Genomic DNA, 27,287 nt, shown 5'->3' on the forward strand with positions numbered 1-27,287 from the left:
AGACAACTGTACTCTCCACTTCCTAGTTGAGACGCCAGCTTTTTCAGGCTTCAGCTTTTAAGTTGGCTGGGATTTTGGAAGACCTACTCTCTTTTTCCCCTCCCCAGTGGGTGGAAAGGTGGGAATAGGGCTAAGATCAGAGAGAGAGAGGAAGTTAAGCACATGTCACTTGAGGGAAAAGGGAAAGTTTTATGATGTCATCAATGTGTAATATATCCCATTCACATTCATAAGTCACCACATTCTGGTTTGGATGCTTTTCCCAAGTGGCTAGGGTTGAGAAAAAGTCATCAGCGAGGGACCAAGTTCAGAAAAGAGATGAACTTCTCTAAGCTGATCACCAGGTCATTGCCAGAGCTGGCCAAGCTTCAAGAAATCAAGGTCATCCTCATACCACGGTAGAGACCAGGAGGGAATGCCCGTGACCTTGTAATAGCACCTATTTACGGCTGGAAAGAAGGGTTTGCTGGGCAGTACTCTGCCAGAGCAAGCTCTAGGCATTACAGTGAGGGTTCGGGGCCACAGGAGCACATCGCAGCAGCCTGCTCTTGCTGCCCTCCTCTGCCGTCCCGGGGCTCCCCGCCAGGCGGGGGAGTCGGGGTGGCGGGTGGGCCTGGCCCAGCTCCCCAGAGGCTGGCTGGGCGGAGGAGGGGGCGCGGGGGGAAGGGAGGAACTGATCAGCGGTGCCAGGCGCCACGCCAGCCGGCTTTTTGTAAAACACGCCTGGAGGCAGGGCTATGCTGTGCCCATTTTACAGCTGAGGACAGTGAGGCGGGGACGCTGGTGCGAGCGCTCGCCCGGGCGCACGGGGCGGCGTGAGGCCGCGGCTGAGCCACCCGGCCCCGCGCTCGGGCCGCTGCGCCGCCTAGCTGGGATCCGGGGCGAGGCGCGGGCCCGGAGGGAGGAAGAGGGGGCTGGACGGAAAGGAGAAGGAAGGCCGGCGCGGGCGGGGAAGAAGCCGGGGGCACCCCGGGCCTCCGCCTCCCGGGTTGGACCCCCGGGCCGCTCTTCCGTGCCGCCCCCATCAGCCGCCACGGCTACGGACAACGGGAGACACGGAAACGTAGAAAAGGCGCGCGAGTGCCGCGGGGCAGGCTGCTGGAGCCCCGCCTCCCGTGGCGCAGCCGCTAGGCGAAGGACGACCTCATTTCCGGTTCCCTGAACGGCCGTGCTTCCATTGCTGCCCTCCCATTGGGTGCTGCAAGGACGCGCTGTGATTTCCCATTGGTGCTTGGTCTTCCTTGGGCTCCGCGCCTCTCTCTCTGGATACCGTCTTTTCTGTCAGCACTAGATAGGCTAAAGGCCTTAAAAGGCGTTTCCCACCGAAGCCAATGAACGGTGTCCAGAGCGAGGGCGACGGCTGCGCGGTGTGGGCGGGGAGGGACTTAGCGTGGCTATTGGCCGGGGAGGTCACAGGCGGGGATATGATTGGCCGGGGAGTAGGGGCGCCGTGGCAGGGTCCCGTTTGCGCGGCCTCAGCTGCTGCGGGAGACGGAAGTGGTGGGAACGCGGCCTCGGAGGGTCGGGCAGACGCGGCCCCGGCCCCGGTGAGTCACGGCGTCCCGCGCGTACCCTCTTCAGCCCGGGAACCGCTGCGTCCCCGCCCCGCCCCCACCGTCTGCCCCAGGGCCCCGCCCCCTGTCAACCCAGGCCCCGCCCCCGATGCTTCAGGCCCCGCCCCCGGACCTGGGCACCTGGGCGCCCGGGCCGGCGTCCCACCGGGGCCCTATCCCGCGGGGCAAGCCTGGGGCCCGGCCGTGACCCCTCGGGCGGGGAGAGCGGGGAAGTCCCGGGCCGCATGGCCCGGCCCCGGCCCCTCGGCCGCCGGGCTGCCCGCGGTGCCGCCCGTCCTCGGGCCGCCGCCTTGCCCCTCCCCAGAGGCGGCGTTGGGTGCCCGGGGAGGGCCCGGCCCGGGCGCTGGGAGCGCCTCCCCGGCCAGGCTGCCTCCCAGGAGCCTTCCCGGGGGATGGGGCAGCTTGCCAGGCGGGGGCAGACCCATGCCGCCCTTAGCCCCGGCCGCTGCCCCGGGGCGGGCTTGGGGAGGGACCTCTGATTCCCTGAGCCGTGGGCCAAAGCCAGCCCGGGGCGGCGCGCTCGGCCCAGGCTGGTCCTCGAGGCTCCCGAGACCGAGCCGGACCCCCTGGCCCAGGCCCCCAGCCCCGGCCCGCTGCCCTCCGGCCCCAGCTCTGCTCTCCCTCCTCGCCGGCCTTGAACTTTGCTCCCAGCCCGCAGGTCAGCAGTGCCTGCTCCCAGCCCTCCTGGATGTATGCCTCCCTGGGGCCGCAGGGTTGGGAATCCTCACTGCCTTTGTCCAGGAGTGCCCAGGCTGTGGGCCACCGGGGACAGGTTGCCTCCCTAGGGCCGCGGAGCCTGTGCCATGCCCTGCAGAATGGGCATTAAGGGTCAGAGGAACTCTGCCACCTTAGCGCCTGCTTGAATGACTCATGAGGAAGCTGGATTCCAGGGTGGGGGAGATAGTTTTGGGGAAGGGCTGGGCATGTGTTGCACTGAGTAGCGCTGTCCCCTGACTCCGACCTTCTTCTCCCTTTACTCTCTTGACAGTGAGAAGCAGGCAGCCAGGACTCTCGCCACGGTAGGATGGTGAGTATCCACAACCCCGTGGTTTTTTCCCCAACGTGGCTCCCTCAAGTCCCTATTCTTTATCACAGGGCTTTTCCTTGGCAAGGTTTATGCTCACTGCCCAGTCTTTCTCCTGCTAGGAACCAGAGAGTCTGAGCCATACAGGCTCCCAATTTTTCCGCTGCCATTCTAACTCCAAGTTACCTTCTGTACTCCCCTCATCCCTCTTCCTCCCATTTCTTTTTGTTTCTTTTCAGTTCTTTGCCTGACCTTTAACCTAGGACTTCATCCTTAAAAGCATCTGCCATACAGGAATGGGTAGATTACTTCAGAAACCCACATTTTATCTAGTCCTCCAAGCATAGCTTGAGGTCTTGGCTTCCCAAATTCCTTTAATCTGTCCTGGGATCCCTGGGGAATTTCTCAAGGCTGGGCTCCTCCCTACTCCATTTAGTCTGGGTGCTGCTTTGTCATTAGTTTGGTGTTCTTTGTGACTCTTACTTTGTGAGATGCTGGTAGCATCTGATGCTATTTGGGGAGGAAATGGAGAGAGGTTCCATAAATTCATAGTGATAATGATTTAACCTCAAAACTTCTGTGATCCTTCAGTTGTCACCCAGGGTTGAACTGATGGGGGTGTCCAATAATTCTGAATTCAGGGCTCTACTAGAATCCTCTTGGAATGGTTTATCTCAGTCTTCATTTTCCTTTGATAGTCTTACATGTTTCCCATCACTTTTTCCTTTCTTCTCTTTATTACTGGCCCTGTTTCCCAAAAAACTTCAACCAGTAGTTTTACAGGGCCCCTTGGCCCCTGAAAGGTAAGATAGCAGGATGAAATGACTAAAGAGGGGTTTGTAGGGGATTTAGGTACTTTCTGGACCCAACTGTTCCTTTACTTCTAGTTGTCACTTCCCTTTTTGGAATAAAATTTTGGGGAATAGACCAGATGAGAATACTTTCAGTTCTTCTTTTAGCACTAGGTGTTCAGGTATTGCTTTAGAGACTTTGCTAGAAATGACTTTGATTTATACAGTGCTCATTCATTACTTGAATTCTTCTTGTATTCTTTCTTCTCAGCATCTACCAGTCTTAAAGACTGAGATCATGGGGCGGCTAGGTGGCGCAGTGGATAGAGCACCGGCCCTGGAGTCAGAAGTACCTGAGTTCAAATTTGGCCTCAGACACTTAATAATTACCTAGTCTTGGGCAAGCTACTTAACTCCATTGCCTAGCAAAAACTAAAAAAAAAAAAAAAAAAAAAAAAAAAAAAAAGACAATAATCTGGGGCTCCAGCGTCCTTCTCTCTGGCTCAGAATTATTTTGTAAACCATCTCATTACCCACCACTAACCTCCCTTGTCAGATCTGAAAATTCAGTTCTGTTTAGAGGCAGACTCTTACAGTAGAAAAAGCTAGACTGGAATCAGAAGAGAACTGGTCTTGAGCCCTTATTAACTATGTGATTCTCTGGACCTCAGTTGCCTTTTTTGCAAAATAAAAGTAATGCTTTCATTATAGGTTTGAAGAGAGGGGTCAAGTGAAATAATGCATATAAATCACTTTGAAAATCTTTAAGATATTATTCTTTATTATTTATGGGAAGCTCCTTTTTTTTCTTTTCCTTTTGGGAATTATTCTTCACCCTAAGAATAATTTTCCCCCAATAGTTAAAGGACAAAGAACAAATATGAGGTTAGGAGAAATTATTATCAGGACAGAGCTCTTGGCATCAGAAATCTACAGGAACCAACATTTCAGAGGTTTGGAGTGGCTGCCTTCAACCTAACTGGTCTACCTTTCCAAAGGGCTTGTGGGGGTGGGAATGACTGGCATTTCTTTTGTTCTGGGGGAGAGTGTGTAGGTGATTCAAGAGAGGAGAAAGGCAGGAATTAGAGGGCAAGGCTGATGGGGGGATGGGGAGATCATTGAAGGAAAAGGAGTAAAGGCTAGGAAGAGTACTAGGGGCTTAGGAATAAACTGAGAAAGGGCCGGGAGAAAAGGCAGGGAGAACATTTTGGAGAAAGAAGTGGAGTGATGTGCCAATGGGAGTCTTGGGAAAAGAGGTTGGATATAATTCTTAAGGAGGAAAGAAAGGAGTTGGGAGGATATTGGTGGGGGGGGGGAAACAGGGAATGAGTTGGCAGGGAGCAGGGGGAGAGCAGGGCAGATATTTTAGTAAGAATTTGTTTGAACTGAAGGGGTTGTTGGCTTTCCCCCTTTCCCATTACAGATGCAATGGTGCCCTCTTAGCCCTGGATTCTCTGTCTAGGAGATGCCCCTGATGATAAGACTGCATTGGTTGGAGACCCTGTGGGGCAGAGGGGTGGAGCCTGAGGCTGCTTTGGGGAAGGGGGAGGCAGCGGGCAGCCCCATGTGGCCAGCTGCAGAGCGGCACTGTGGCTCCGCCTTCTTCCTTCCTCCCTGCCTTACTTAGCTTGGAGGGCGGAGCTGGGGCCCACTCCATTGTGGAGAGGAGGGGAGGAAGGGGAGGGAAGGAAAGGAGGCCCCTAGCTTGGCGCTGCCTTGCTGTGCTGCTGTTGCTGCTGCTGCCCTTGTTGCTGTTGCTGCTGCAGTCGCTGTATCTGGCGGACCCTGTAGCCGGGATGCTGTGGGTGCCCCAGGCTGGTGGAAGGGTAGCGGCTAAGGCTTCGGGGAGATGCACACTGGCCCCAGATGCCTGCGACCATGAGCCTGTCTGCCCGAGTCTCCTGCTCAATGCTCAGCTGCTTTGTAAGTGCTAGCTAGGCCTGGGTCCTGGGGTTACTCTTCTCTACTGAATCCCCTTTCTATCTTATTTGTTAATCATAGAGACTATATAATTTGCTGGTTCCAATAGTTTTCTTCTCAAGCCCCTCTGTATAACCTAATGACTTTGGGGGGAGGAGGGTTTAGGCTAGATCAACTCTTTCCTAGAATCCACCTTAACCTATTGGTGTCAGAGACTGCCGCAGGCTAAGGATAAAGATGTATTGGCTCTTCTTGCAGCCACTGCCCTTGACTGCGGAGCTCTAGGCCCCGCCCTGCAGGGGGGTACCATTTCTTACCTTTCTCATCCTCTACTTTTTTCTTAGTTCTAGGCAATATATCCTTGATCGTTTTGAGGCTGTTCGACCACTTGCCTATTTTGTATATCCTAGTACCCATAACTAGGGTGAATCATCTCTGACTTTTCGGTCTTTTCCCCTCCTTCTCTCAAGAATTCTCTCTCTTGACATGGCAATCTCTTCTTGCTTTTCCTTTTCCTTCCTCTTTTCCTTCTCTCTTTTTCTTTCCTTTTCACAGGGCTTCTAACTCTTTGTTTCTGGCTCTGTATTATCCCTCCCCCTCTCCTGATTATTCTATTTCCTCGTTTCCCCAGTCTTCTTCCAAAATACTCCATATCCTAATAAGTACTTCTGAGATGATCTTCCCCTTGTTGCTGTCCTTGGATCTCCTAGCCCCTCCTAATTAGAGATTTCCTCTTCTCTTATCCTATTGGATGGATGAGGGAGAACACCTTTTGATCATGTTGGAATATTCCCCAGGAATTCCCCTTTAGAACAGGATTCAGGGTAGGTTTGCTTGTCAGGGGATGGGGATCTATCTGCAGTCTGAACCCCAACGAAAGAAACAGGCCAGCTAGCTTCCCTATTCCCTCCCCCTTTCTCTCCTAACATACCTTTGATGCAATATAATTAGAAAGCTCCTACCAAGGTCCTCTGGAACCTTAGAACTAGATTCCCTGCCCTTCTTCCTCTTTGTTTCCTTCATTTATCATGGTTTTTTCTGGCTTCAGGCTCTTGTTCTTGATGTTTCTTTCCTCATAATCAGTTGTCAACTCTGAGTTCTCTTCTTTGAAATATCCTCTCGACCTCATTTCTTATTCTCTTATTATCTCTCATGATAGGCTTCAATCCCCACTATTTGGAAATTTCTGTCCTATTTAAGAGCACCTTGCTCAGGAGCCTGAACTCTCAGTTCCTCATCAACCTTTCATTCTAATTCTTTCCCTAGACTTACTCAGTAACCTTAAGCTGTTGTGGTCTTTTCTGTCAGCCAAGTCTTGGTTTCCTATGTGGAGGTCCCCACCTGAATGTTTTTTATTTGTGGGGGTGACCTTATGGACCAGAAAAACCCCTGGGGATAGGAACCTCGTAACTCAGGGTGGTGGCTTCCTTCACAGGGTGAGGAGGGGCCCCCCAGCCTGGAGTATATCCAAGCCAAGGATCTGTTTCCCCCCAAGGAACTAGTGAAAGAAGAAGAGAATCTGCAGGTGAGAGTTTGGAAGCTGAGAATGCCTGGAAAAGGATCTTGGATCAAGAGTCAGGAGACCTTGGTTCTTGTGCCAGGTCTGGGACCATGGGCTGGTCATGCCATTATGGGGCCTCTATTTTCATCTGCAGAGTAAGGGATTGAGATAAGATGTTTTTAAAACTTTTATTTCCAATGCAGAAATTCTGTGGCCTTTGATTTATGACCCACTTGGTTTCCTCCATATCTGGAAGGAGACAGCAAGGCATAGTATAGTGGAAAGAGCCTGGGTTTGGAGTTAGGACCTGACTTCCAGTCCTTGCTCTGCCACTTCCTGCTGTGTGACCTTGGGGAAGTCATTTTCTCCCCTCTGGGCTTTTTATCTATAGAATGAAAGAATTGGTCTAGGTGGCCTCTGAGGTCTCTTTGGACTAAATCTGAGCCAGAGAAGAGTTTTGTTTGATTGTCATCTACCTCCTAACCCAGGCCATCAGGGAGGGGATTCTGTTACCATATTGTGAAACTTTTGGCCCCAGGGATGGGAGGGACAACTCTCTACTGGGCTGCTGTTGCTTGGTTCAAGTTACCATGGAGAGGACTTACTTCCCTTGTGTTGGCCTGCTCCTCTACAGGGAGCCCTAGAGAGCAGAGTTGTGTGTGGGGCTGGGGTGGGGGTGGGGTCAATTGGGACAGGTTTCAGTCTAACTCCTGAGCATATCTTTTTGCAGGTACCCTTCACAGTACTGCAGGGGGAGGGAGTAGAGTTCCTAGGCCGGGCTGCTGATGCTCTTATTGCTATCTCCAACTACCGATTACACATCAAGTTCAAAGACTCAGTCATTAACGTGAGTTCTATTCTCATTCTTTGCCCAAGAACATGGTGGGTTTGTGTGTATGGGATGGGATTGGGGGTCCTTCCCAGATTCCAAACTCTTATGGACAATCCCGCCTTCTCCAGGCCTGTGACTCCTTTTGTGGCAGGTGCTACTTTTCTACTTTCAACTAGAAAATTTATATGAGGTTCTTGTCCAGTTCTCTTTGGACTCCTGTCTCATTCCCTCAATTATATGCCCCACTACCCTCATTTTCTTAACTTGTTATTTGGACATTCTGATCTAGAATTGAGAGAAGTCAGGATTAAGTTTTGAGGGATTGGGTCCTGAACTTGGCCTTCCTCCTTATTTGCCCTACTAGGTGCCCTTGCGGATGATTGACAGTGTGGAGAGCCGGGACATGTTTCAGCTGCATATTGCCTGCAAGGATTCCAAGGTGGTGAGGTGAGGGTAGCATAGCCTTTGGGTGTCCCTGCTTTATCCCTCTTGTTCTTGTAGAATTCTTACTGCCAAGAGATCTCTCATTGAATCAGAGCCTAATTCAATTCATCAAACATTTATCAGTCATCTGCTAATGCTAGTTTTCATGGACAAAAATAAAACTACCTTTTTGCAAGGACATTTCCTTATTTGTATGGGACTTTTCATAATAAATTGTGAATTGTTGAGTCTTCTGTTCCTCAGATACCTTGCTTGATATCTCCATTAATTAGCCAGTCCACATTTGTTGAAATCTTGCTAGAGGCCAGGGGGAATAAAATTAAAGAATAAGATATGGTTCCTACTTTCAAGGAGTTAATATTTTAATTGGAGATACAGAACTAGCTTGTATCTATTTTCTTATTTCTTATGTTAGACTAGGTGCTTGAGGGATTCAGAGAAGGGGGACCTCTTGTAATTGAAAGTTTTCTGGAGGAGACCATATTTGAATTGAACATGGAAGGGAGAGAAAGATAACCTTCTAGAAAGTGAGAATGAGCAAAGATATAGGGGCAAGGATGACCATGGATTTGTTTGAGAAGATTTATTTTAGGAAAGTTAGGGAAATAAAATTGGATGAAATTGGGCTGATTTGAAGGATGACTTTGAAAGTCAAATGCGGAAATTAAATTCCGAAGAAAAAGCAAGGGAGGGGAGGCTAGGTGAAGCAGTGAATAGAGCCGGCCCTGGAGTCAGGAGTACCTGAGTTCATGGCCTTGGGCAAGTCACTTAACCCCACTGCCTTGCAAAAATCTAAAAAGAAAAAAAGCAAGGGAATGGGAAAAAGAAAGTCAGAGGAGTTTAAATTTTAAGAGACAATCATCCAGAGGTAATTGTATGGAAAGAGAACCAATGAAAGAGATTAGGACATTCTCTTGGAGGAGAGGGAGAGGGGAAGGGACAAGTCAGTACCCTAGAAGCGGGTATTAGAGTTGTCCAGGCCTAATGGCCAGATTCCTGCTTCTAGGGTATCCAATCTGATGACTTCCTTTAGATTTATGTATCCATGGTGTTTCTGCTTGTCATTTCTTGTTGCTTTTTGGACCCCCAAGCTACCTCCTCCCGATGGGATTACTACCCCTTGTCTTATTCAGACCTGTGGCTCTTTGTATGGCAGGTGCCACTTTTCTACTTTCAAGCAGTGCCAAGAGTGGTTGTCAAGGCTGAGCCGAGCCACAGCCAGACCTGCCAAACCTGAGGACCTTTTTGCCTTTGCCTACCATGCATGGTGCCTGGGCTTGACTGAAGAGGAACAGCACACTCACCTTTGCCAGCCAGGTGAGTTTGTGTTTTGCCTCTTCATGTAATCCTCAGGACTTATTTTCTGTCGCAGCTATCCTCCTATGTGAAGGTTTGCCTTCTCTTTCCTTCCCTCCATCTTCCTTAAAATTCACGATTCCTTATGAATCCTGACAGTTGATGTATGTATTGTAGGAGAGCATGTTCGATGCCGGCAGGAGGCAGAGCTGGTGAGGATGGGGTTTGACTTGCACAACGTCTGGAGAGTCTCACACATCAACAGCAATTACAAGTGAGAGCAAGAGGGAAGGAAAGCATTGCAGAAGAAGCAGCAGGAAAAGTTCTGACCTTCCCTAGGACTGTATCCTGTTGGGAACTCTCTTTAATCATTGTAGTTGGGAAAAATTTGGTGATTGAGGAAAGAGATAAGTCTCTGATCACTTAATGAGGTCTTGCTCCTGGAGAAGAATAGTATGCCAAAGGGGAAGGAACCCTCAACATGGAATCCGAGTGTGAATTCTTGCTTTATTAATTGCTACTTATGTGACTTTAAACACGTCACTTCATTTCTTTTTCAACTGTAAAAATAAAGAGATTAGATTCAGTGATCTCTCTGGTCATAGGATCATAGCTTTAGAACTGGAAGGACTTTTGAGGCTATTAAGTCTTCACACTCAGTCACTTTGCTAGTGGGGGTCTGAGGTGGGATGTTGATGTCTTCCTGACATCTCAGTTTAGTATCTTATCCACTATGCTATGTCCCTTTAGCTGTAGACCTATGATCATGTATCTGTATTTCCTAACCCCATTTCACTTTTTGGCTTTTCTTCAGATTGTGTCCCAGTTACCCCCAGAAGCTGTTGGTTCCTGTGTGGATCACAGATAAGGAGCTAGAGAATGTGGCTTCTTTCCGTTCTTGGAAGCGAATCCCTGTTGTGGTATATAGGTAAGAAAACTGGACTTGTTTATGTGGTAGGAATAGTTGATGTCAGAGGAAATCATTTCTTATTCAGGAAGAGAAAGAGTCTCCACTTTTGTCTGTGGAGGACTCAAGCATTAGCTTTCTTTTTGGGACTGGTTTGCTTGATGGATAAGGAGTCAAGATCCCTGTACTCTGTTTTTATTATCTGTTTTTGGAGATGAGTCTATTCCTCCAAAAAAAGGTCTTTATGGAAAATTCAGTCAGCTTTTTAAAAAATTTAAACATTTGCTCTATGTGGGATACTGACAGCCAGATGAATTATAACTGGCAAGTTTGGAATTCTCTGTGTGTGTCTAATAAGTTATGTGCTATACAGATCTTATGGAATCAAGGTCATCTTTTAAATATAGAGCTTTTTTACATTGACCTGCCTTTGGGTTGACCTCTCTGGTGCCCTTGAGTTCTCTGGGACAGGTCTCTGTCTTTGCCATGTTTGAAAGCAGTATAATGATGTTCTTCTTTTTAGGCACTTGCGCAATGGGGCTGCGATTGCTCGCTGCAGCCAGCCAGAAATCAGTTGGTGGGGTTGGCGCAATGCTGATGATGAGTACTTGGTTACATCTATTGCCAAAGCCTGTGCCCTGGATCCTGGGGTGAGGGCAGCTGGGGGTGTCCCCTTCAATGGGAACAGTGAGGGAAGTGAAACATGTGATGCTGACTTCGGTAAGATGTGGCACTCAGTACTGAGGAGCATGCTTTACCTTAAATCTAATTCTCAGGGAGTTAAATTAAGGTGTGGGAGTGGGAGGAGACATTTATTGCTCCATATATATATATATATATATGGCTCTTTCTCCTTTAGCTGAGAGAGAGGAGAGTGCCATAGGAACAAGGGAAAACTGGGACAATTATTTCTGACCTTCCTACCTTGGGTATCCTTTCTCCATGTGTTTTAGATTCCTCTCTTACAGCATGTTCTGGTGTAGAGAGCACTGGAGCACCCCAGAAGCTGCTCATCTTAGATGCTCGATCCTACACAGCAGCAGTAGCCAACAGGGCCAAGGGAGGAGGCTGTGAATGTGAAGGTACCAACCTTTACCCTTCTCTTTGCAAATAGCTCACTTTTCTTCACCTACTTTGATTCTGTATGGTTTTCTCATTCTGAGACTCCCACTTTTACCAGGCGGGTGTGGAAGGTGGGGCAAGAGGCCTCACCTATTCCTGTTGTCCTGTTTAGAATCACAAAATTTCAAGAGCTGGAAGGAACCAAGAGACCATCTAGCATATCATGTATATCTGAACAGGAACCATTTCCATAATCTCAACAAGTGGTCATCCAGACTCTACTCAGAGACATCCTTTGATGGGCACCTGATACCCTCTTCTCTCCATCCCCCTGCCTCACTCCTAATAGCCTATTCTACTTCTGGAAAGCTCTAATTGTTCTATATTTTTTGATTTTAGTGATCTTACATCTATCTCTTGCTAGTTTCTATCCCTAGTTCTCAATTTTGCCAATTGGAGCAAAACAAAACAAGTATATTCTCTTCCACTTGGGCAGTCTTTTAAGTATATAAAGAGACACATCATATCTTCTTCCTAAGTTTTCTTTTCTCTAGGCTAAACATGAACATGCCTTTCTACTGATTCTTATACAAGTTTCCACCCTCTTCTTCACACTTGGGTACCTTACTCTGGACTGGCTCTTAATACTTTTTTTTTTCCTTTTATAGAGTACTATCCCAACTGTGAAGTGGTGTTTATGGGAATGGCTAATATCCATTCCATTCGGAACAGTTTCCAGTACCTTCGAGCTGTCTGCAGTCAGATGCCAGACCCTAGCAAGTAGGTGATCCTTGCACTTCTGATCCTGTCCCAGGCCATATCTCATCTCTTACATCCTTTGTTTCTGGGGAAGAAGTGACCTGAAAATTTAAGTTTAGATTGGTTCATGAGACTTTGTCTTGGGCATAACTATAACCTCTATTTGCTATGAGCCAATCTTGGCCATGTCAATTCTATTTCTTAGCCAACCAGATTGCCATACAGCGTGAAGGGTATGGGTGATAACTTAGATTTAATAGTCTTTGAAATAATAGAAATCTTGGCAAGAGGGAATGGTTGACATTGATTGTATTTATTGAAATATATTGTGGTTCGTCCCCCTTCAAAGATGTGTCTTTTGGTTTCTATACTCTCTGGGGAATTGGTTTCTATACTCTCTGGGGAATTGGTGACTTTGTGTGTACTGATAGTCTTGCAGGGACTTGAGACCCTCAGTACTAGGTTTTGCTATTTTTCATCTAAATAGCTGGCTGTCAGCATTGGAGAGCACCAAATGGCTGCAACACTTGTCAGTGATGTTGAAGGCAGCAGTGCTGGTGTCAAACACGGTGGACCGGGAGGGCCGACCAGTTCTGGTGCATTGTTCAGATGGCTGGGACCGTACTCCCCAGATTGTAGCCCTGGCAAAGATACTATTGGATCCCTACTATAGGACTTTGGAGGTACAAATGGTGGCTGGGGAAGAGGAGAGGGAAAAAATGACTTGGGAGTGAGGACTGTGGGAACTGAGGGTCTGAATTTGAAATCCTCTAGTAGAGAGCCTGGAGCCAGTGCACATACCAGATGAACTTTTGATACTTCTTTTAATAAAAAAATTTTTATATTTTATTTATTATTTAAGGCATTGGGGTTAAGTGACTTTCCCAAGGCCACACAGCTAGGCAATTAAGTGTCTGAGGTCAAATTTGAACTCAGGTCCTCTGGGGCCCGCGCCTTATCCACTGTGCCTCCTAGGTGCCCTAATACTTCTTCTAAGATAAGACCTCTCACTTCACTGTAAATTATTATTTATTGATTGTAAATGAGTCCTACTTCAGGACATTTTTTTTTTAGTTTTTTTTTTTTTGCAAGGTAAATGGGGTTAAGTGGCCTGCCCAAGGCCACACAGCTAAGTAATTATTAAGTGTCTGAGACCGGATTTGAACCCAGGTACTCCTGATTCCAGGGCCAGTGCTTTATCCACTGCGCCACTTAGCCGCCCCATTGAGGACCTTTTCTATGGAGTACCCCAGGGGCTCTCTACAACCTTCCTTGAGGGGGTCCTAAGGCTTAGGCTGTTTGCTGTCTTCTCAGGGCTTCCAAGTGTTGGTGGAATCTGACTGGCTAGACTTTGGTCACAAATTTGGTGATCGATGTGGTCATCAAGAGAATGCAGAGGATCAGAATGAACAGTGTCCAGTATTTCTCCAGTGGCTTGATTCAGTTCACCAGTTGCTTAAGCAGTTCCCTTGTCTGTTTGAATTTAATGAAGCCTTCTTGGTAAGTTGGAAGATTCTCTTGTCTCTGGGAGCTTTTGACCTAAGAAAGGATTGACAGGTTTTCAAGATATGATGAGCTGTTTTGGTTCTCTAGGTAAAATTGGTACAGCATACATACTCTTGTCTGTATGGCACATTTCTGGCCAACAACCCATGGGAGCGGGAGATGCGCAACATTTATAAACGGACCTGTTCTGTGTGGTCCCTCCTCCGAGCGGGCAACAAGAATTTCCACAACTTTCTTTATGTTCCGGGTTCGGAGCTGGTGAGTTTGGATACTTCTTATGTGGTTACAGCAGGCTGGCAGGGTTTGGTGGTGGCAGAGGCTGCACTAGCTGCTTGGGGAGAGGAAAGGGCTGGAGATTGAAGCATCATTAGAACTGACTGATTATTTTTGTTTGTTTATTTGTTTGTTTGGATTTTTTTGTAAGGCAATATGGTTAAGTGACTTGCCCAAGGTCCACACAGCTAGATAATTAAGTGTCTGAGGCCAGATTTTAATTCAGGTCCTCCTGACTCTAGGGCAGTGCTCTATCCACTATGTCACCTAGCTGCCCCGTGATTGAATGATTATTGCACTAATTCCCCAGGTCCTCCATCCTGTGTGTCATGTGCGGGCCTTGCACCTCTGGACAGCTGTGTACCTTCCAGCATCATCTCCATGTACACTTGGGGAAGATAGCATGGACCTTTACCTTCCTCCAGTATCTCAGAGTCAGGAATTCACTGGCCGATCTCTGGACAGGTAAGAGGTCTTCTCTCAATGTACAATATTGCCTAGAGCTGCACCAATTCTCTGTCACATTATGGAGAAGGAAGAGCTCTAAACATTAAGCAATATGATGGCATGGCATTAATAGTTTTTCTGTAATCAAATGTAGGAGTCTGTGTGAGGATTATTGGCATGTCCTGTGACATGAGTTTTCAGAAGGTCCTGATTGTCTTTGAATTCCCATATGGGGGTAGTCTTGCTTTATCTTCCAGAAAGATGCAGACATTTGATACATTTCTATTTATCTGGTTCTCTAAAATCCTGTTCTAATAACTTGCTGTGATGTAGTGGAGATCCTGCTTTCTTGAGGGTAATACTAGCAGAGGACCAAAGTGGATTGACTTTGCCAAGCTTCAAACATGTACTAGGTGACAAATTATCATTCTTTTGCTTGGGGATTGGCTTGTGGAAGTTCTGAAGAAGCTTCTTACCAGATGGTTGACACCATGCCAACTCTAGAAGACCTCATTAGATAAGAGGGGAGAGAACCTTACAATCTGCACTGGGGGAGGGGAAGGAATTTCCAGACTGAAGACTTTTTTTTTTTTTTTAGGATTTTGTAAGGCAAATGGGGTTAAGTGGCTTGCCTAAGGCCACACAGCTAGGTAATTATTAAGTGTCTGAGGCCAGATTTGAACTGAGGTACTCCTGACTCCAGGGCTGGTGCTTTATTCACTGTGCCACCTAGTTGCTCCCTGAAGACATTTTTGATATAGAGATAAGAGTGATTTCCTTATGCTGAGAAGCTTTTAAGTCTTTAAACCTAAAAACCAAAAAACCCCAATATTTTCATTTTAATTCAGTAAGTGCTTATTGTGCTCTTTTGGGCTATTTACTTTTTCCTCAATATTATGTCCTGCTTGAAGAGTGGGGAAGAGGAATGGGCCATATGAGTTTCTGTCAGGAGGATTGGTTGAAGGAACTTGGATGAAAAGACTCAGGTATCTGAGGGGTCCTGGAGTGGAAGAGGGATTAACTTCTTTCTTGTGGTCTCTGAAAGCAGAATCAAAGGGTGGAAGGTTCAAAGAGGCAAACTTAGGTTTTGAGTCAGAAAAAAAAAATCTCCCAACTAGGATAGTATCATGGCATGAAATGCTTCAAGAGAAGAGACAGGATTCCTTTTCAGTGGAAGCCTGCAGGCAAAAGCTAGATAACCAGCTGATCATTTTATTTTATAGAGGAGACTGTACAGGAAAAAGTTGGACTAACATTTATATAGTGCTACCTTTATGCCAAGTGCTTTTTAATTATTACCTCATTTGATCTTCATAAACAACCCTGTGTAAGATAGCTATTATTATTTTCACTTTATAAATGAAGAAACTGAGGCAAAGAGAGGTTAAGTAATTTGCCCAAGCATAGACTTAAGTAAGTGTCTGAGGCTGAATTTGAATTCGGATCTTCCTGAGTCCAGTCCCCATGCTCTACTGTGCCACCTTGCTGTCCCAGTGACTTCTAAATTTTTTTTATTTTTTAGGTTTTTTTTTTTTGAGAGGCAAATAGGGTTAAGTGGCTTGCCCAAGGCTACACAGCTAGGTAATTATTAAGTGTCTGAGACCGGATTTGAACCCAGGTACTCCTGATTCCAGGGCCGGTGCTTTATCCGCTGCGCCACCTAGCTGCCTCCCCAGTGACTTCTAAAATCTTTTCTAAGTCTGTGACTTTGTTACCTCTATGTGTCAGATTAAATAGCCACTGATCTCTTCCAGCTCTGACATTCTCTGATTCTGAAGTAAACATATAGTTCTTCTCAGAGATCTTCTAGGTTTGGAGATTCTAAAGATAAGCTTGTAAGCATGGTGAAACGGTACAGACATAAATACTTAAGGAAATTAAAAGCAAGGAAAAAGAACTATAGAAACTGATTGTCAGGGAAGGTGTCATGAATGTTAGGCATGACCTAGACCATTAGTAGAAGTGGAGTCAAAATAAGGAATAGGAGGGTATGATCAGGAAATTTGGCTGACCAGAGTAGAAAGGCCATGATAGGAAAGAGTGAGAAGATTCAGTCAATGGATGAAGCATCTTGAGTATCAGTTTGGTCTGATTATTATAAATTTAATTAATAATCAAGAAGAATCCATTGTAGATTCTTAAGTAAGGATTAATACAATGAACATGATGATTTTGGAAGAATAATCTGACAGTGTTGTAAGTTGATGAAAATCAAAGAGACCAGTTAGAAAGTCATTTTAGAAATGCACATATGAAGCCTATAATTAGAGCACTGCCTGTGGAAAAGAAGGATCATATTTGAGACAATGAAGGAGTCACCAACAGGATTTGGGAATGGGAATGAGGGTGAGTAAAGGAAGAACTACCAATGACTTACAGATTTTAAACCTAGTCCCCAGAAAACTGTAGGACATCCATTGAAATGTAGAAAAGTTTACTACACTCATGCAGCAAACTTAATTTTGGAGGAAAGAGAATATGTTTGAGGTAGTTACAGATAGCCACATGGAGATGTGCTTTAGGCAGCAAGAAAGACTTGGAGAGTCACTACTTGAAAGTTCTTTAAAATCAAATGATTGGTCTTTTTTTATGCTATTTTTTTCCTACTCAAAATGTTCTCCCTCTTTTTTCTTTTTAAATCTTACTAATAAGTTTTTTAAAGTCCAGCTTAGATTTCACGCCCTCCATGAAGCCTTTTCCAACTAATTCAATTGGGTAGTCTTTTCTGTCCTCTTAACTCATATAATACTTATTATTTAATCTGTACTATTCAATTCACCACATTATTTCTTTAAAATATATTTTTATTTTGTTAACTATTTCCCAATTACATGAAAAAATTTAACATTAATTTTTTAGAATTTTGAGTCCCAGATCCTCTCCTTCCCCACCCTTTCCCCCTCCATGAAAAGGCAATTTGATATCTATTCTACATGTGAAGTCATGTAAAACATATATCCATATTAACCATGTTGCACAAGAAAGCACTGGTCAAAAAAACTCCCTAAACTCAAGCAAAAGAGAGTTTGAAAAAACTAAGCTTCTGTTTGCATTCAGTGTTCATTGTTTTTTTTTTCCTCTGGAGATGGATAACATTTTTTATCACAGGTGCTTTAGAATTGTCTTGGGTGATTGCTGGATCAGAGTAACTAAGTCTTTTAATAGTCAATCATGCTTCCAATATTGCTGTTACTGTGTATAGTGTACTCTTAGTTTTGTTCACTTCACTTTGCATGAGTTTATATAAGTTTTCACAGGTTTTTCTGAAAGTATCCTGCTTGTAATTTTTTTTTGTTTGTATATAAATTTTCAAATTTTAGAATTTTGGCTTTTTTTCAATTATATGTAAAAACAATTTTAAGCATAAATTTAAAATTTTTATTGGGTTCCAAATTCTCTGTTTCTGTCCCTGTTCTACCTCAGCGCCCCCCCCCACCATTGAGAAAGCAAGCAATTTGATATAGGTTATGAATGTGCAGTCATGCAAAAAATTTCCATGTTAACATGTCAATTTGTGAAAGAGAACCCAGACAAAAAAACCCCAGAAAAATAAAGGAAAAGTATACTTTGATCTGTATTCAGACTCCATCAGTTCTTTCCCTGGAGAGGGATAATATTGTTTTATATCATAGTATTGCTTTGAATAGCCAAGTCATTCACAGTTGATCATCACAGGATATTGCTGTGTTACTGTGTACAGTGTTCTTCTGGTCTGGTTCTGCTCATTTCATTTTGCCTCAGTTTATGTAAGGCTTTCTAAGTTTTCTGAGCTGCTTGTCATTTTTTTTTTGTAAGGCACTGGGGTTAAGTGACATGCCCAAGGTCACACACTAGTAAGTATTAAATGTCTTAAGACTGGATTTGAACTCAAGTCTTCCTGACTCTAGGGCTGGTGCTCTGTCCACTGTTCCCCTCAGCTGTCCCTGTCATTTCTTATAGCACAATAGTATTCCATCACAACCATATGACATTACCCTGATTGCTAATTCTTTGCCATCACAAAAAGAGTTGAGAAGATTCAGCCAATGGATGAGTTTCTGATTTTTAAAAGTTATTCCTTTCCCCTTTTCTTTGATCTCTTTGGGATACAAACCTGTTAGTATGATATTGCTGGGTAAAAGTATTATGCAGAGTTTTATAACCCTTTGAACATAGTTCCAAATTGTTCTCCAGAATGGATAATAATTATCCAGACTAGTTTACAATTCTACCAGCAATGCCTTAGTGTCCCAATTTTTCCATATTCCTTCCAGTATTTGCCATTTCCCTTTACTGTTGTCTTTATATTAGATATATCAGAGTTTTAATTTTCATTTCTCTGATCATAAGTGATGTAGGCATTTTTTCAGGTAACTATTGATAACTTTGATTTCTTCTTAAAAACTGTTCATAGGGGTGGCTAGGTGGCGTAGTGGATAAAGCACCAACCCTGGAGTCAGGAGTACCTGGGTTCAAATCCGGTCTGACATTTAATAATTACCTAGCTGTGTGGCCTTGGGCAAGCCACTTAACCCCGTTTGCCTTGCAAAAACCTAAAAAAACCCCAAAAAACAAACCTGTTCATATCCTTTGACCATTTATCAATTGGTAAATGGCTCTTATTTTCATAAATTTATCTCTTAGTTCTTTATTTGAGGATGAGGCCTTTATCAAAAATACCTGCTGTAAAATTTTTTTCCAGTTTACTGCTTTCCTTCTAATTTTGACAACATTAGTTTTGTTTGTGCAAAAGCTTTTTAATTTATGTAATCAAAATTATCCATTTTATTTTCTGTGATCCTCTCTGTGTCTTGTTTGGTCATAAACTCTTCTGTTAACCATAGATCTTACAGGACCATTTTTCTGTGCTCCCCTAATTTATTTTTTAAATTAAAAAAAATTTTAATTTTATTTAAAAGTTTTGTTAAATTTTTATTTAAGGCAATGGGGTTAAGTGACTTGCCCAAGGTCACACAGCTAGGCAGTTATTAAGTGTCTGATACTGGATTTGAACTCAGGTCCTCCTGACTCCAAGGCTGGTGCTCTATCCACTGTGCCACCTAGCTGCCCCTCCCTAATTTAATTATGGTATCACCATTCATGTCTAATTCATGTATCCATTTTGGTATATGTTGTAAGATGTTGGTCTATGCCTAGATTCCTCCAAATGACAATTTTCCTAGCAGTTTTTGTCTAATGGTGAATTCTTACCCCAAATCTTACCCCCAAAGCTTGAATCTAGTTCTCTAGAATTAGGTTATTGTGGTCAACAGATTATTATTAATTGCCTATTATGTACAAGGTATTAGAGTAGGAATTGTGGATGATAAAAAGGTAAGATAGTAACTGTTCTCAAGAAGCTTACTTTCTTGTTAATGAGGTAACAGAACACATTATTACAGTGTAAGGAAGAATATGATAAATATGATAAGTACAAAGTGCCATTGGAGTTTAATGGAGGAAGAGATACCATAAATTCAGCAGAAATGGGAATGGATTTATGAAAGTGACTCCTAAGACAGATCTTGAAGGCTGGGTAGAATTTCATAACCTTGGAGTCATCTTTGCCTCTTCCCTATCTTTGATACAATACTTGCAATCATTTGCTAAATTCTATGGTTATTTTATCCACAGTACTAATGGACACTCTCCCTTATTACTATACCACTCTACTGTAGGTCCTATCTTTTTTCCATCTAGATTATTGTAATAACTTATCTTTATGCTCTCAGTCTAATCCTATCTCTAGTTTATCCCCACGTCATTGCTGCATTTTCAGAATGCATGACTATGATAATGCCATCCCACCCCTTCAGAAATCTTCTGTGGCTCCCCATTGCTTATGGTATAAACTATAAACTCTCCCCCCTCTTTTTTTTAAGTTTCATTGATAAGTTTTTTTAACATTATAAATTAGTATTCAAAACTTTCTCTCATCAGACTCCATCTCACCTGTCTAGCCTCATTTCATATATTTGTGTATTTTGTGTTCTCTTCAATTAAATTACTTTCATCCTACCCTCCTCTACCTTAAAACTTTTCCTCATGCTGTTTCCCATTTGTTATTTAAAATTGTTTTCCCTATATCTGTCTGAAATGCATTTCTTTCTTTCTTTTCTTTTTTTTTCTCAAGGCAATGGGATTAAGTGGCTTGCCCAAGACCACACAGCTAGGTAATTATTAAGTGTATGAGACCAGATTTGAACTCAGGTAGTCCTGACTCCAGGGCCGGTGCTCTATCCACTGTGCCACCTAGCCACCCCTTGAAATGTATATCTTCCAGGCCAAACCCAAATGCCATTTTTATTTTGATTCTCACAGATGAAACTGAGCTTTTTCTTCAAATTTAGAATAGTACTTTGTCTATCTCTCCTTTACTTGGCTACTCTTGTTATCTCTATCATAATCTACTTTATAACATACTAGATTTCATCTACACTCTCTTTGGAATATTAGCTCTTTGAAGGAAGGGACTGTTTTCATTTTTGTAATGGAAAATATATTTAGCACAGTCTCTCACACATAGGAGGTGTTCAATAGGAGTTACCTGAATTGAATTGCATTTGTGTTTCTTCAGCTCAGGTGTAACATGAATAAAGTCAGGAGAGCACTGGTCATATTTGGGGAACAGTGACTAACATGGTAGGGGAGTAATAGGGAAGTAAGGCTAAAAGGATTGGATGAGGCCATATCATGGAGGGCCTTGAATGTTTTTCAGTATTAGATTATAGAAGTAATATCTTAGGTAGTGAGGAACCACTGAAATTTTTTTTTTATCAGAAAAGTAAAGCAAATGCAAAAGTATGCTTTGGGAAGTTTATATTGGTAGCATGGTGTAGGTTCAATTGGAGGGAGTGAAACAAGCATTTCTGAAGTGCCTTCTTACATGAATAAATTTATTGGAAAGTTTATTAGGCCATTGGTTCTCAGAGTTATAAGGGGTCATAAAGGGCGATTATGTATTACTTAACCAAAGAATAGTAGTATCCCTAGCTGCCGCTTGGGTGACCTTTTTGTTAAGTCTATCCACTCCTCCAAGTTCTACCACTTAGAACTGAGCAGGACAAGTTTGAGGGCCTTTCAAATACTTGACATCAGTGCCCTGCTGATTGAATTCTTTTTTTTTTTTGTTTTTGTTTTTTGCAAGGCAAATGGTTAAGTGGCTTGCCCTAGGCCACACAATTAGGTAATTATTAAGTGTCTGAGGCGGGATTTGAACTCAGGTACTCCTGACTCCAGGGCCAGTACTCTATCCAGTGTGCCACCTAGCCACCCCTGAATTCTTCTTTAATAAGCAAACATCTCCCCTTCTTTCAATTCATCTTTTTATGGCTTGGCCTCAAGTCTGGTCAGTCTACTATTTGTCTAATTTTGCATAACGTCCTATCTTCTGCCTGGAAGTGACTTTGAAGAGACTCTTCAAAGGGAAGAATCTTCTAACTGAGCTGTAAAGGATTCATTGAAAGAAATTCATAAGGGGCGGCTAGGTGGCACAGTGGATAGAGCACCGGCCTTGGAGTCAGGAGTACCTGAGTTAAAATCCGGCCTCAGGCACTTAATAATGACTTAGCTGTATGGCCTTGGGCAAGCCACTTAACCCCATTGCCTTGCAAAAAACTTAAAAAAAAAAAAAGAAAGAAATTCATAATATTTCAGCTAAAAAAGATATGCTATGCATTTTACAAATATGATCTTATTTAATTTCACATTGCCTCACATCAAAACAGTTTAAATTAAGACGATGTAGAGAGAGTTCTAGATCTGCATTGGCATAGGAAGAGCCTTGTGTGGGAGCTCTCTATAGCTGTGAAATCGCTAATTTTCTTTGTATCTCCTTAGCATGTAGTTACCATCCTAGTAGGTACTCAGTAAATATTTGTTCAGATTATTTTGTCTATAGAATAATTTTGAAGTCTTAGTTTTGGTTCTGTATCTCTTTTCCTGACTTATGGGGTTTTATTCCTTGTTCTCACAGGTTACCTAAAACAAGGTCCATGGATGATCTCTTTTCTGCCTGTGATACCAGCAGTGCATTGACTCGCACATCTAGTGATCCTAACCTAAATAATCACTGTCAGGAGACCAGGGCAGGTCTGGAGCCCTGGCACAGTAATTCTGAAGGAACAAATACACCCTCAGGAGAACATGGGCTAGGCGGTCTTCAACAGCCAGGGGAGGAACCGGGTGATCTTCATCCCCAGCCCAGCAACCAAAAAGACTGTCTGAGCAATAATACTTTGAAGAATCACAAAAACTGTTCACCCAGTTACAAATTATTAAATAGCATGGTACTACAGCAAGTGAAGAGCCATCCCTGCGATCCTGAAATCAAAGACCTGGAAGAAACCAAGGACCTGGAACCAGTTGCAAGTCCTCCTGTTCTGGACAAGCCATGTAGGACTTATAATGATGTTGGAGAACATCCACCTCCACATAGTCCCAAGAAAAATTCTGCCAACATGCTCTCCCAGGTTGTTTCCTCTGAATGTAATGGAATCTTTAAACTTCCGGAGTCCTTCTCTCAGGATTCCCCTCCTGATCAAGGCATTCTTGAACAAGTTCCCCTAGACCCCAAGCCAAGCATTCCTTGTAGAGATGCTCCAGACCACACTTTAGGTGTCTTTCCTAATCCACCAAGTATTGCCTGCCAAACTCTTCTAGATTCACCCCTGGCTCTCCCTTACCAAGAAATCACCCAGGAGCAGCATTTGAATACTCAACAAGATTCTGCCCACTGGGAGGAAGATGTTGGTCAAAGAGGGAATGTTAGAAATGGGCCATTATGGGAGAATCCTCGATTTGGCAAAGGGCCATTGGAGTTGGTCCGAAAGCCAATTTCCCAGAGCCAGACAAGTGAATTTTCATTTTTGGGATCCAACTGGGATAGTTTCCAGGGAATGGTGACTTCACTCCCAAATGGGGAGACCCCTAGACGTCTGCTTTCCTATGGCTGTTGCAGTAAGAGGTCAAATAATAAGCAGATGCGGGGATCAGGGACCTATGTTGGAGGCCAGTGGGCTCAGAGAGAAGGTATAAAGTCACCTGTTTGTTCTAAGCATTCCAGTGGACACTGTACTGGCTCAGCCGGAAAAAACAACCGGACATGGCTGTCTAGTCACCCCAAGCAGGTGTCTAGTACAAAACCTATTCCACTGAGTTGCCCTTCTCCGGTGCCTCCCCTCTACTTGGATGATGATGGCCTCCCCTTCCCTACGGATGTGATCCAGCATAGATTGCGGCAAATTGAAGCAGGGTACAAACAAGAAGTAGAGCTGCTACGGAGGCAGGTGCGTGAACTCCAGATGAGGCTGGATATCCGTCACTGTTGTGCCCCTCCAGCAGAGCCACCCATGGACTATGAGGATGACTTTGTAAGTAGTGACTTGGTTTTACCAATAAGTTTTCCAGCACAATTTCATCATGTTTTGTGTTTTGAGGAGCAACCGAATTCCTCATGGGAATATAAGAACAATAAAACATGATATGATATAGTATAATATAGCATATAACAGACTTTTTTTTTTCTTGTTGGTCTCACCATCTGCTACTGGGATGATTTAAAGGTAAAAATTTTAGTGTTTTAGGTAATGGCTTGGAATTTTAAGAGCATTTGTTTTTCCTCTAGACATGTTTGAAAGAGTCAGATGGCAGTGACACAGAAGATTTTGGTTCTGATCACAGTGAGGACTGCCTTTCAGAAGCAAGCTGGGAACCCGTTGATAAGAAAGAAACTGAGGTATTGTACCTGTGTATTAAACAAGCACATTTGCCAACACTATAGACTGTTGACTTTCACTGAGATAAGTGCTATGCCAATGAGATAATAGATGAGATTCTTTGTATATGGAAATGATGATATTATTATAACTTTGTAAGGGAAATGACAGACACCTGTAAAATAAGAGGAAATTTATCTAGTTGATACAATCTCCACTTAGAAAAGAATCTGGATTTTTTCCCTTCATTTCTGTCAGGTGACTCGTTGGGTTCCAGACCATATGGCATCCCACTGCTATAACTGTGATTGTGAATTCTGGCTGGCCAAACGGAGACACCACTGCAGGTAAGATCTTTTAACTTCCTCCATATTGTTTTTGTTTTTATTTTTTTTTCAGGTTTGTCCTTTTCATACTGATGACCTCTGAAACCTATTTCCTCCTTATCACTTATTCTCAGTACATAAGAATTTTTAGATCCTCCTTTTATCTTTTGGCAGAAATTGTGGGAATGTGTTCTGTGCTGGATGTTGCCACCTGAAGCTGCCCATTCCTGACCAACAGCTCTATGACCCAGTTCTTGTCTGTAACTCATGTTACGAACACATCCAAGTGTCACGTGCCAGGGAACTCATGAGCCAACATCTGAAGAAACCCATTGCTACAGCTTCTAGCTGAATGTTGGTGGAGACTGCCTTCAACAGGTTTGAAGGGAAGATCTGCTTCAGGTATAGTTTTGAAGGTTCCTTGGTGTGAACACAACGTTCGAAGACACCATCTTGAGAAGTCCTCCTTGGTATCATCAGACTGGAGCAGAGAAATTCCAATTTGGCAGAGTGTCCTCTAATGGTGAGAATCTCACCTGGTGTAAAAGGTCCTGCTCTGGACCTTAAGGTTATGTAGGTGACAACAACTTTTTTCACCTTGGGGGGGGAGGGTCATAAGATGATGATGATGTTAAAGGTACTGCCTGGTCAAAGTGCCCCAAACAGCTATAGAAAGATATGTTTATAACCAAAACTCCAAGTGGCAACTCAGCTCCCATTTCTCCACCCTGAAAAAGCAGATTATAATGTACAACCTGGGAGTTCTCATCCTACCTGAGATGATCTCCACAGCATACCTCTGTGCTCTGTGTCTGTGCATGAAGGCTCAGTCTTTAGAGGCACTCCAGTGTGGCTGCATTAGTTGTCTTTCTGTGGAGTTTGGTTTGAAGAATGCTTTGGAAAATGGTGAAGTTGGATGTTTTTGTCTCTTGGCTCATGAGCTTGGCAGAATGGTGGATCCTAAAGTGTAGAAGAAATTAGAAGGAGTGAAACTTCATTTTGGAGCAGAACCAATCTCTCTTGATATCCAGTCCCAAAACAGATGAGTTGTTTGAGCTGTGAAAGCATTAGACTCAGTCATCCAGTGGTTAGCTCTGAAGGTAAGAGCTGTCAAAAATGAGGAGGGGGGGGAGTGAAAATCTATTTGTGGAGGTGTCTGCTGGTTTGTTGTTCAGTGCCCTTTTTGCCTGACTTCTCCCAGTCATCCTGGTGCTAACACAGGAACTACACCCTGATCCTCTCCTGGCATGAACATAGAAAAAAAAATTCCAATGTTGCCCTTCCCTTGGCCTTCTCTGGGTCACACTGCTCTTTATCCTGAACACTTGACACCTTGAAGGTAGAATTTAGTGTTTGGTTTTTACCTCCTGGAATATACTGTTTGGTATATGAGGGTTTCAGAACAAATGCTGCTGTCTATTTCTGTGCACTTAACAATGGAACCCAAACAAAGGAGGATATAGCATTGATACCAAAATTTGGAGAGAGAAATGCAGGTCCATTTGGACTATACATTCTGTTCTTTTCATCATAACATGTACTAGTGGTACTTAACCAAAAGATACAGTGATATAGCCATGTCCTGTAGTATCTGTGTTGTTGGGATAGATACAGTCTTCTTGGTCCATAATGAAACCATTTCCTGGAGTTCCTCTTGGACTTCCTTTACTCTTGCAATAGAGTATACAGCAAAGAATTCTAAGCTGTTTGAAAGACTGGGATAGCAGTTTGTTTGTGCTGCTTCCTAGAATTTTCTCCCCAAGACTTTTTACTTTTTCAGTTTTGAAAGGACTAGGATCTGCATTTAGGAAAAGAATAATGTCCCGACCTATTCTTGATTCCTAGAGAGAAGTATCAATGCTGTTTTTATTCTGACCATGTGCTAATGCCGTGGGTACAAGGGAAACACAATGATATATTTAGGCCAAAGTAACAAAGGATTTTGCGCTTTTAAACATTTTACATAAAGGAGTTGAATAAGGGAGACTTCAGTGCAGAAAACTCCTGAGGCCATTGAAAAAGTAACAAACTGTTCACTCCTTACCTAGTATGTAATGGGATACATAAAATTCTGTGAAGTACTCTCTGATGCTTTAAATTGAAAGTTGAGTGGCTTTTTAATTGTTTGATCTGTTTTTTTACTTACATTTTACTTTGCCCAAGCACAGTTCTGGCCTTTTATGGTGATTTATAAATGCAGACAGCAAAAAAGTGAGACTGTGGCAATATGTGAAAAGAGGAGACTGTATCTGTCCACTCTGCGTGGCTGTTTTGAGGGACTGTACCATGCAGTGAGTTAAACTGCATGGTATTATCAAAGAGAGACACTTAAGGGCCTCCAGCTTCAGCAATGTTCATCAAAGACTCCTTTCAGAGCTCTTGTGGGTGTAAAGTAATATGATGTGGCCAAAAATCCAAACTGTTTAGTCGCATTGTGACAAACATGAAATGTGCTGTAAAAATTCAATACAGTTTAAATAAAATCTCTATATTAGTGCTGCTTTGTTGGGTCTTTTTAATTTTTTTATAATTTTGGTTGTAGGTTTTAGGTCTCAGAACCCCAGCACTTAAACTTTGTTACTTTGAGCAGGACCCAGGCAATATATGTTTTACTGACAATTCCTTTTTCCAATAACTCCTCTGTTGACAGGGACAAAGTCTCTTCTGGCAGGAGGTGGGGGGTGGACTGAAGCCAGGATTCTGAGAAGCTATTTCCTATCTGTTCCGAGTTTTCCTTTCTTTTCTCGTTACTTCTGACTAAGCTTGTGGGCATAGATTCCAGAGTTTTCTCAAGGCCCTAGGCTCCCTGCCACCCCCTCCCCGCCTCCCTGGGCCTCCTGTTTGTGCCTTTAGCCGAGGCAGGCACTACCGGGCCCAGCTTGCCCCCCGGCCCGGGCCGGTCTCAGGGCGCCCGGGAGCCCTCGGCCCTC

General features: G+C 44.0%; 1 protein-coding gene across 4 annotated transcripts; it reads left to right on the forward strand.

Moving 5' to 3' along the window:
• The first annotated feature begins 89 nt into the window (after positions 1-89).
• MTMR4 (myotubularin related protein 4) lies at positions 90-27,128 on the forward strand. Of its 4 annotated transcripts, none has more exons than XM_074223608.1 (19): positions 90-398; positions 2,563-2,601; positions 6,745-6,834; positions 7,541-7,657; positions 8,007-8,089; positions 9,243-9,403; positions 9,560-9,656; positions 10,197-10,310; positions 10,813-11,009; positions 11,243-11,371; positions 12,020-12,131; positions 12,598-12,793; positions 13,425-13,610; positions 13,704-13,874; positions 14,200-14,354; positions 22,291-23,686; positions 23,941-24,051; positions 24,290-24,378; positions 24,532-27,128. In XM_074223608.1, the coding sequence occupies exons 2-19, from the start codon at positions 2,599-2,601 to the stop codon at positions 24,707-24,709; spliced, it is 3,585 nt and encodes a 1,194-aa protein (XP_074079709.1). In that variant the 5' UTR covers positions 90-398; positions 2,563-2,598; the 3' UTR covers positions 24,710-27,128. The 4 variants fall into 4 exon arrangements, with proteins under 4 accessions (XP_074079709.1, XP_074079707.1, XP_074079708.1 ...); XM_074223606.1 differs by lacking the exon at positions 90-398 and adding an exon at positions 1,445-1,547; XM_074223607.1 differs by lacking the exon at positions 90-398 and adding an exon at positions 1,747-2,232.
• Positions 27,129-27,287: the final 159 nt, after the last annotated feature.

The sequence above is a fragment of the Macrotis lagotis genome, chromosome 2 (genome assembly GCF_037893015.1).
Source record: "Macrotis lagotis isolate mMagLag1 chromosome 2, bilby.v1.9.chrom.fasta, whole genome shotgun sequence".
NCBI lineage: Eukaryota > Metazoa > Chordata > Mammalia > Peramelemorphia > Peramelidae > Macrotis > Macrotis lagotis.

Coding starts and splice junctions, on each gene's coding strand:
- MTMR4 (XM_074223605.1), top strand. CDS start 5,256: ATGCCTGCGACCATGAGCCTGTCTGCCCGAGTCTCCTGCTCAATGCTC. Junction 11,010..11,242: donor AACATGTGATGCTGACTTCG/GTAAGATGTGGC, acceptor CATGTGTTTTAG/ATTCCTCTCTTACAGCATGT. Junction 24,052..24,289: donor TTGATAAGAAAGAAACTGAG/GTATTGTACCTG, acceptor CATTTCTGTCAG/GTGACTCGTTGGGTTCCAGA.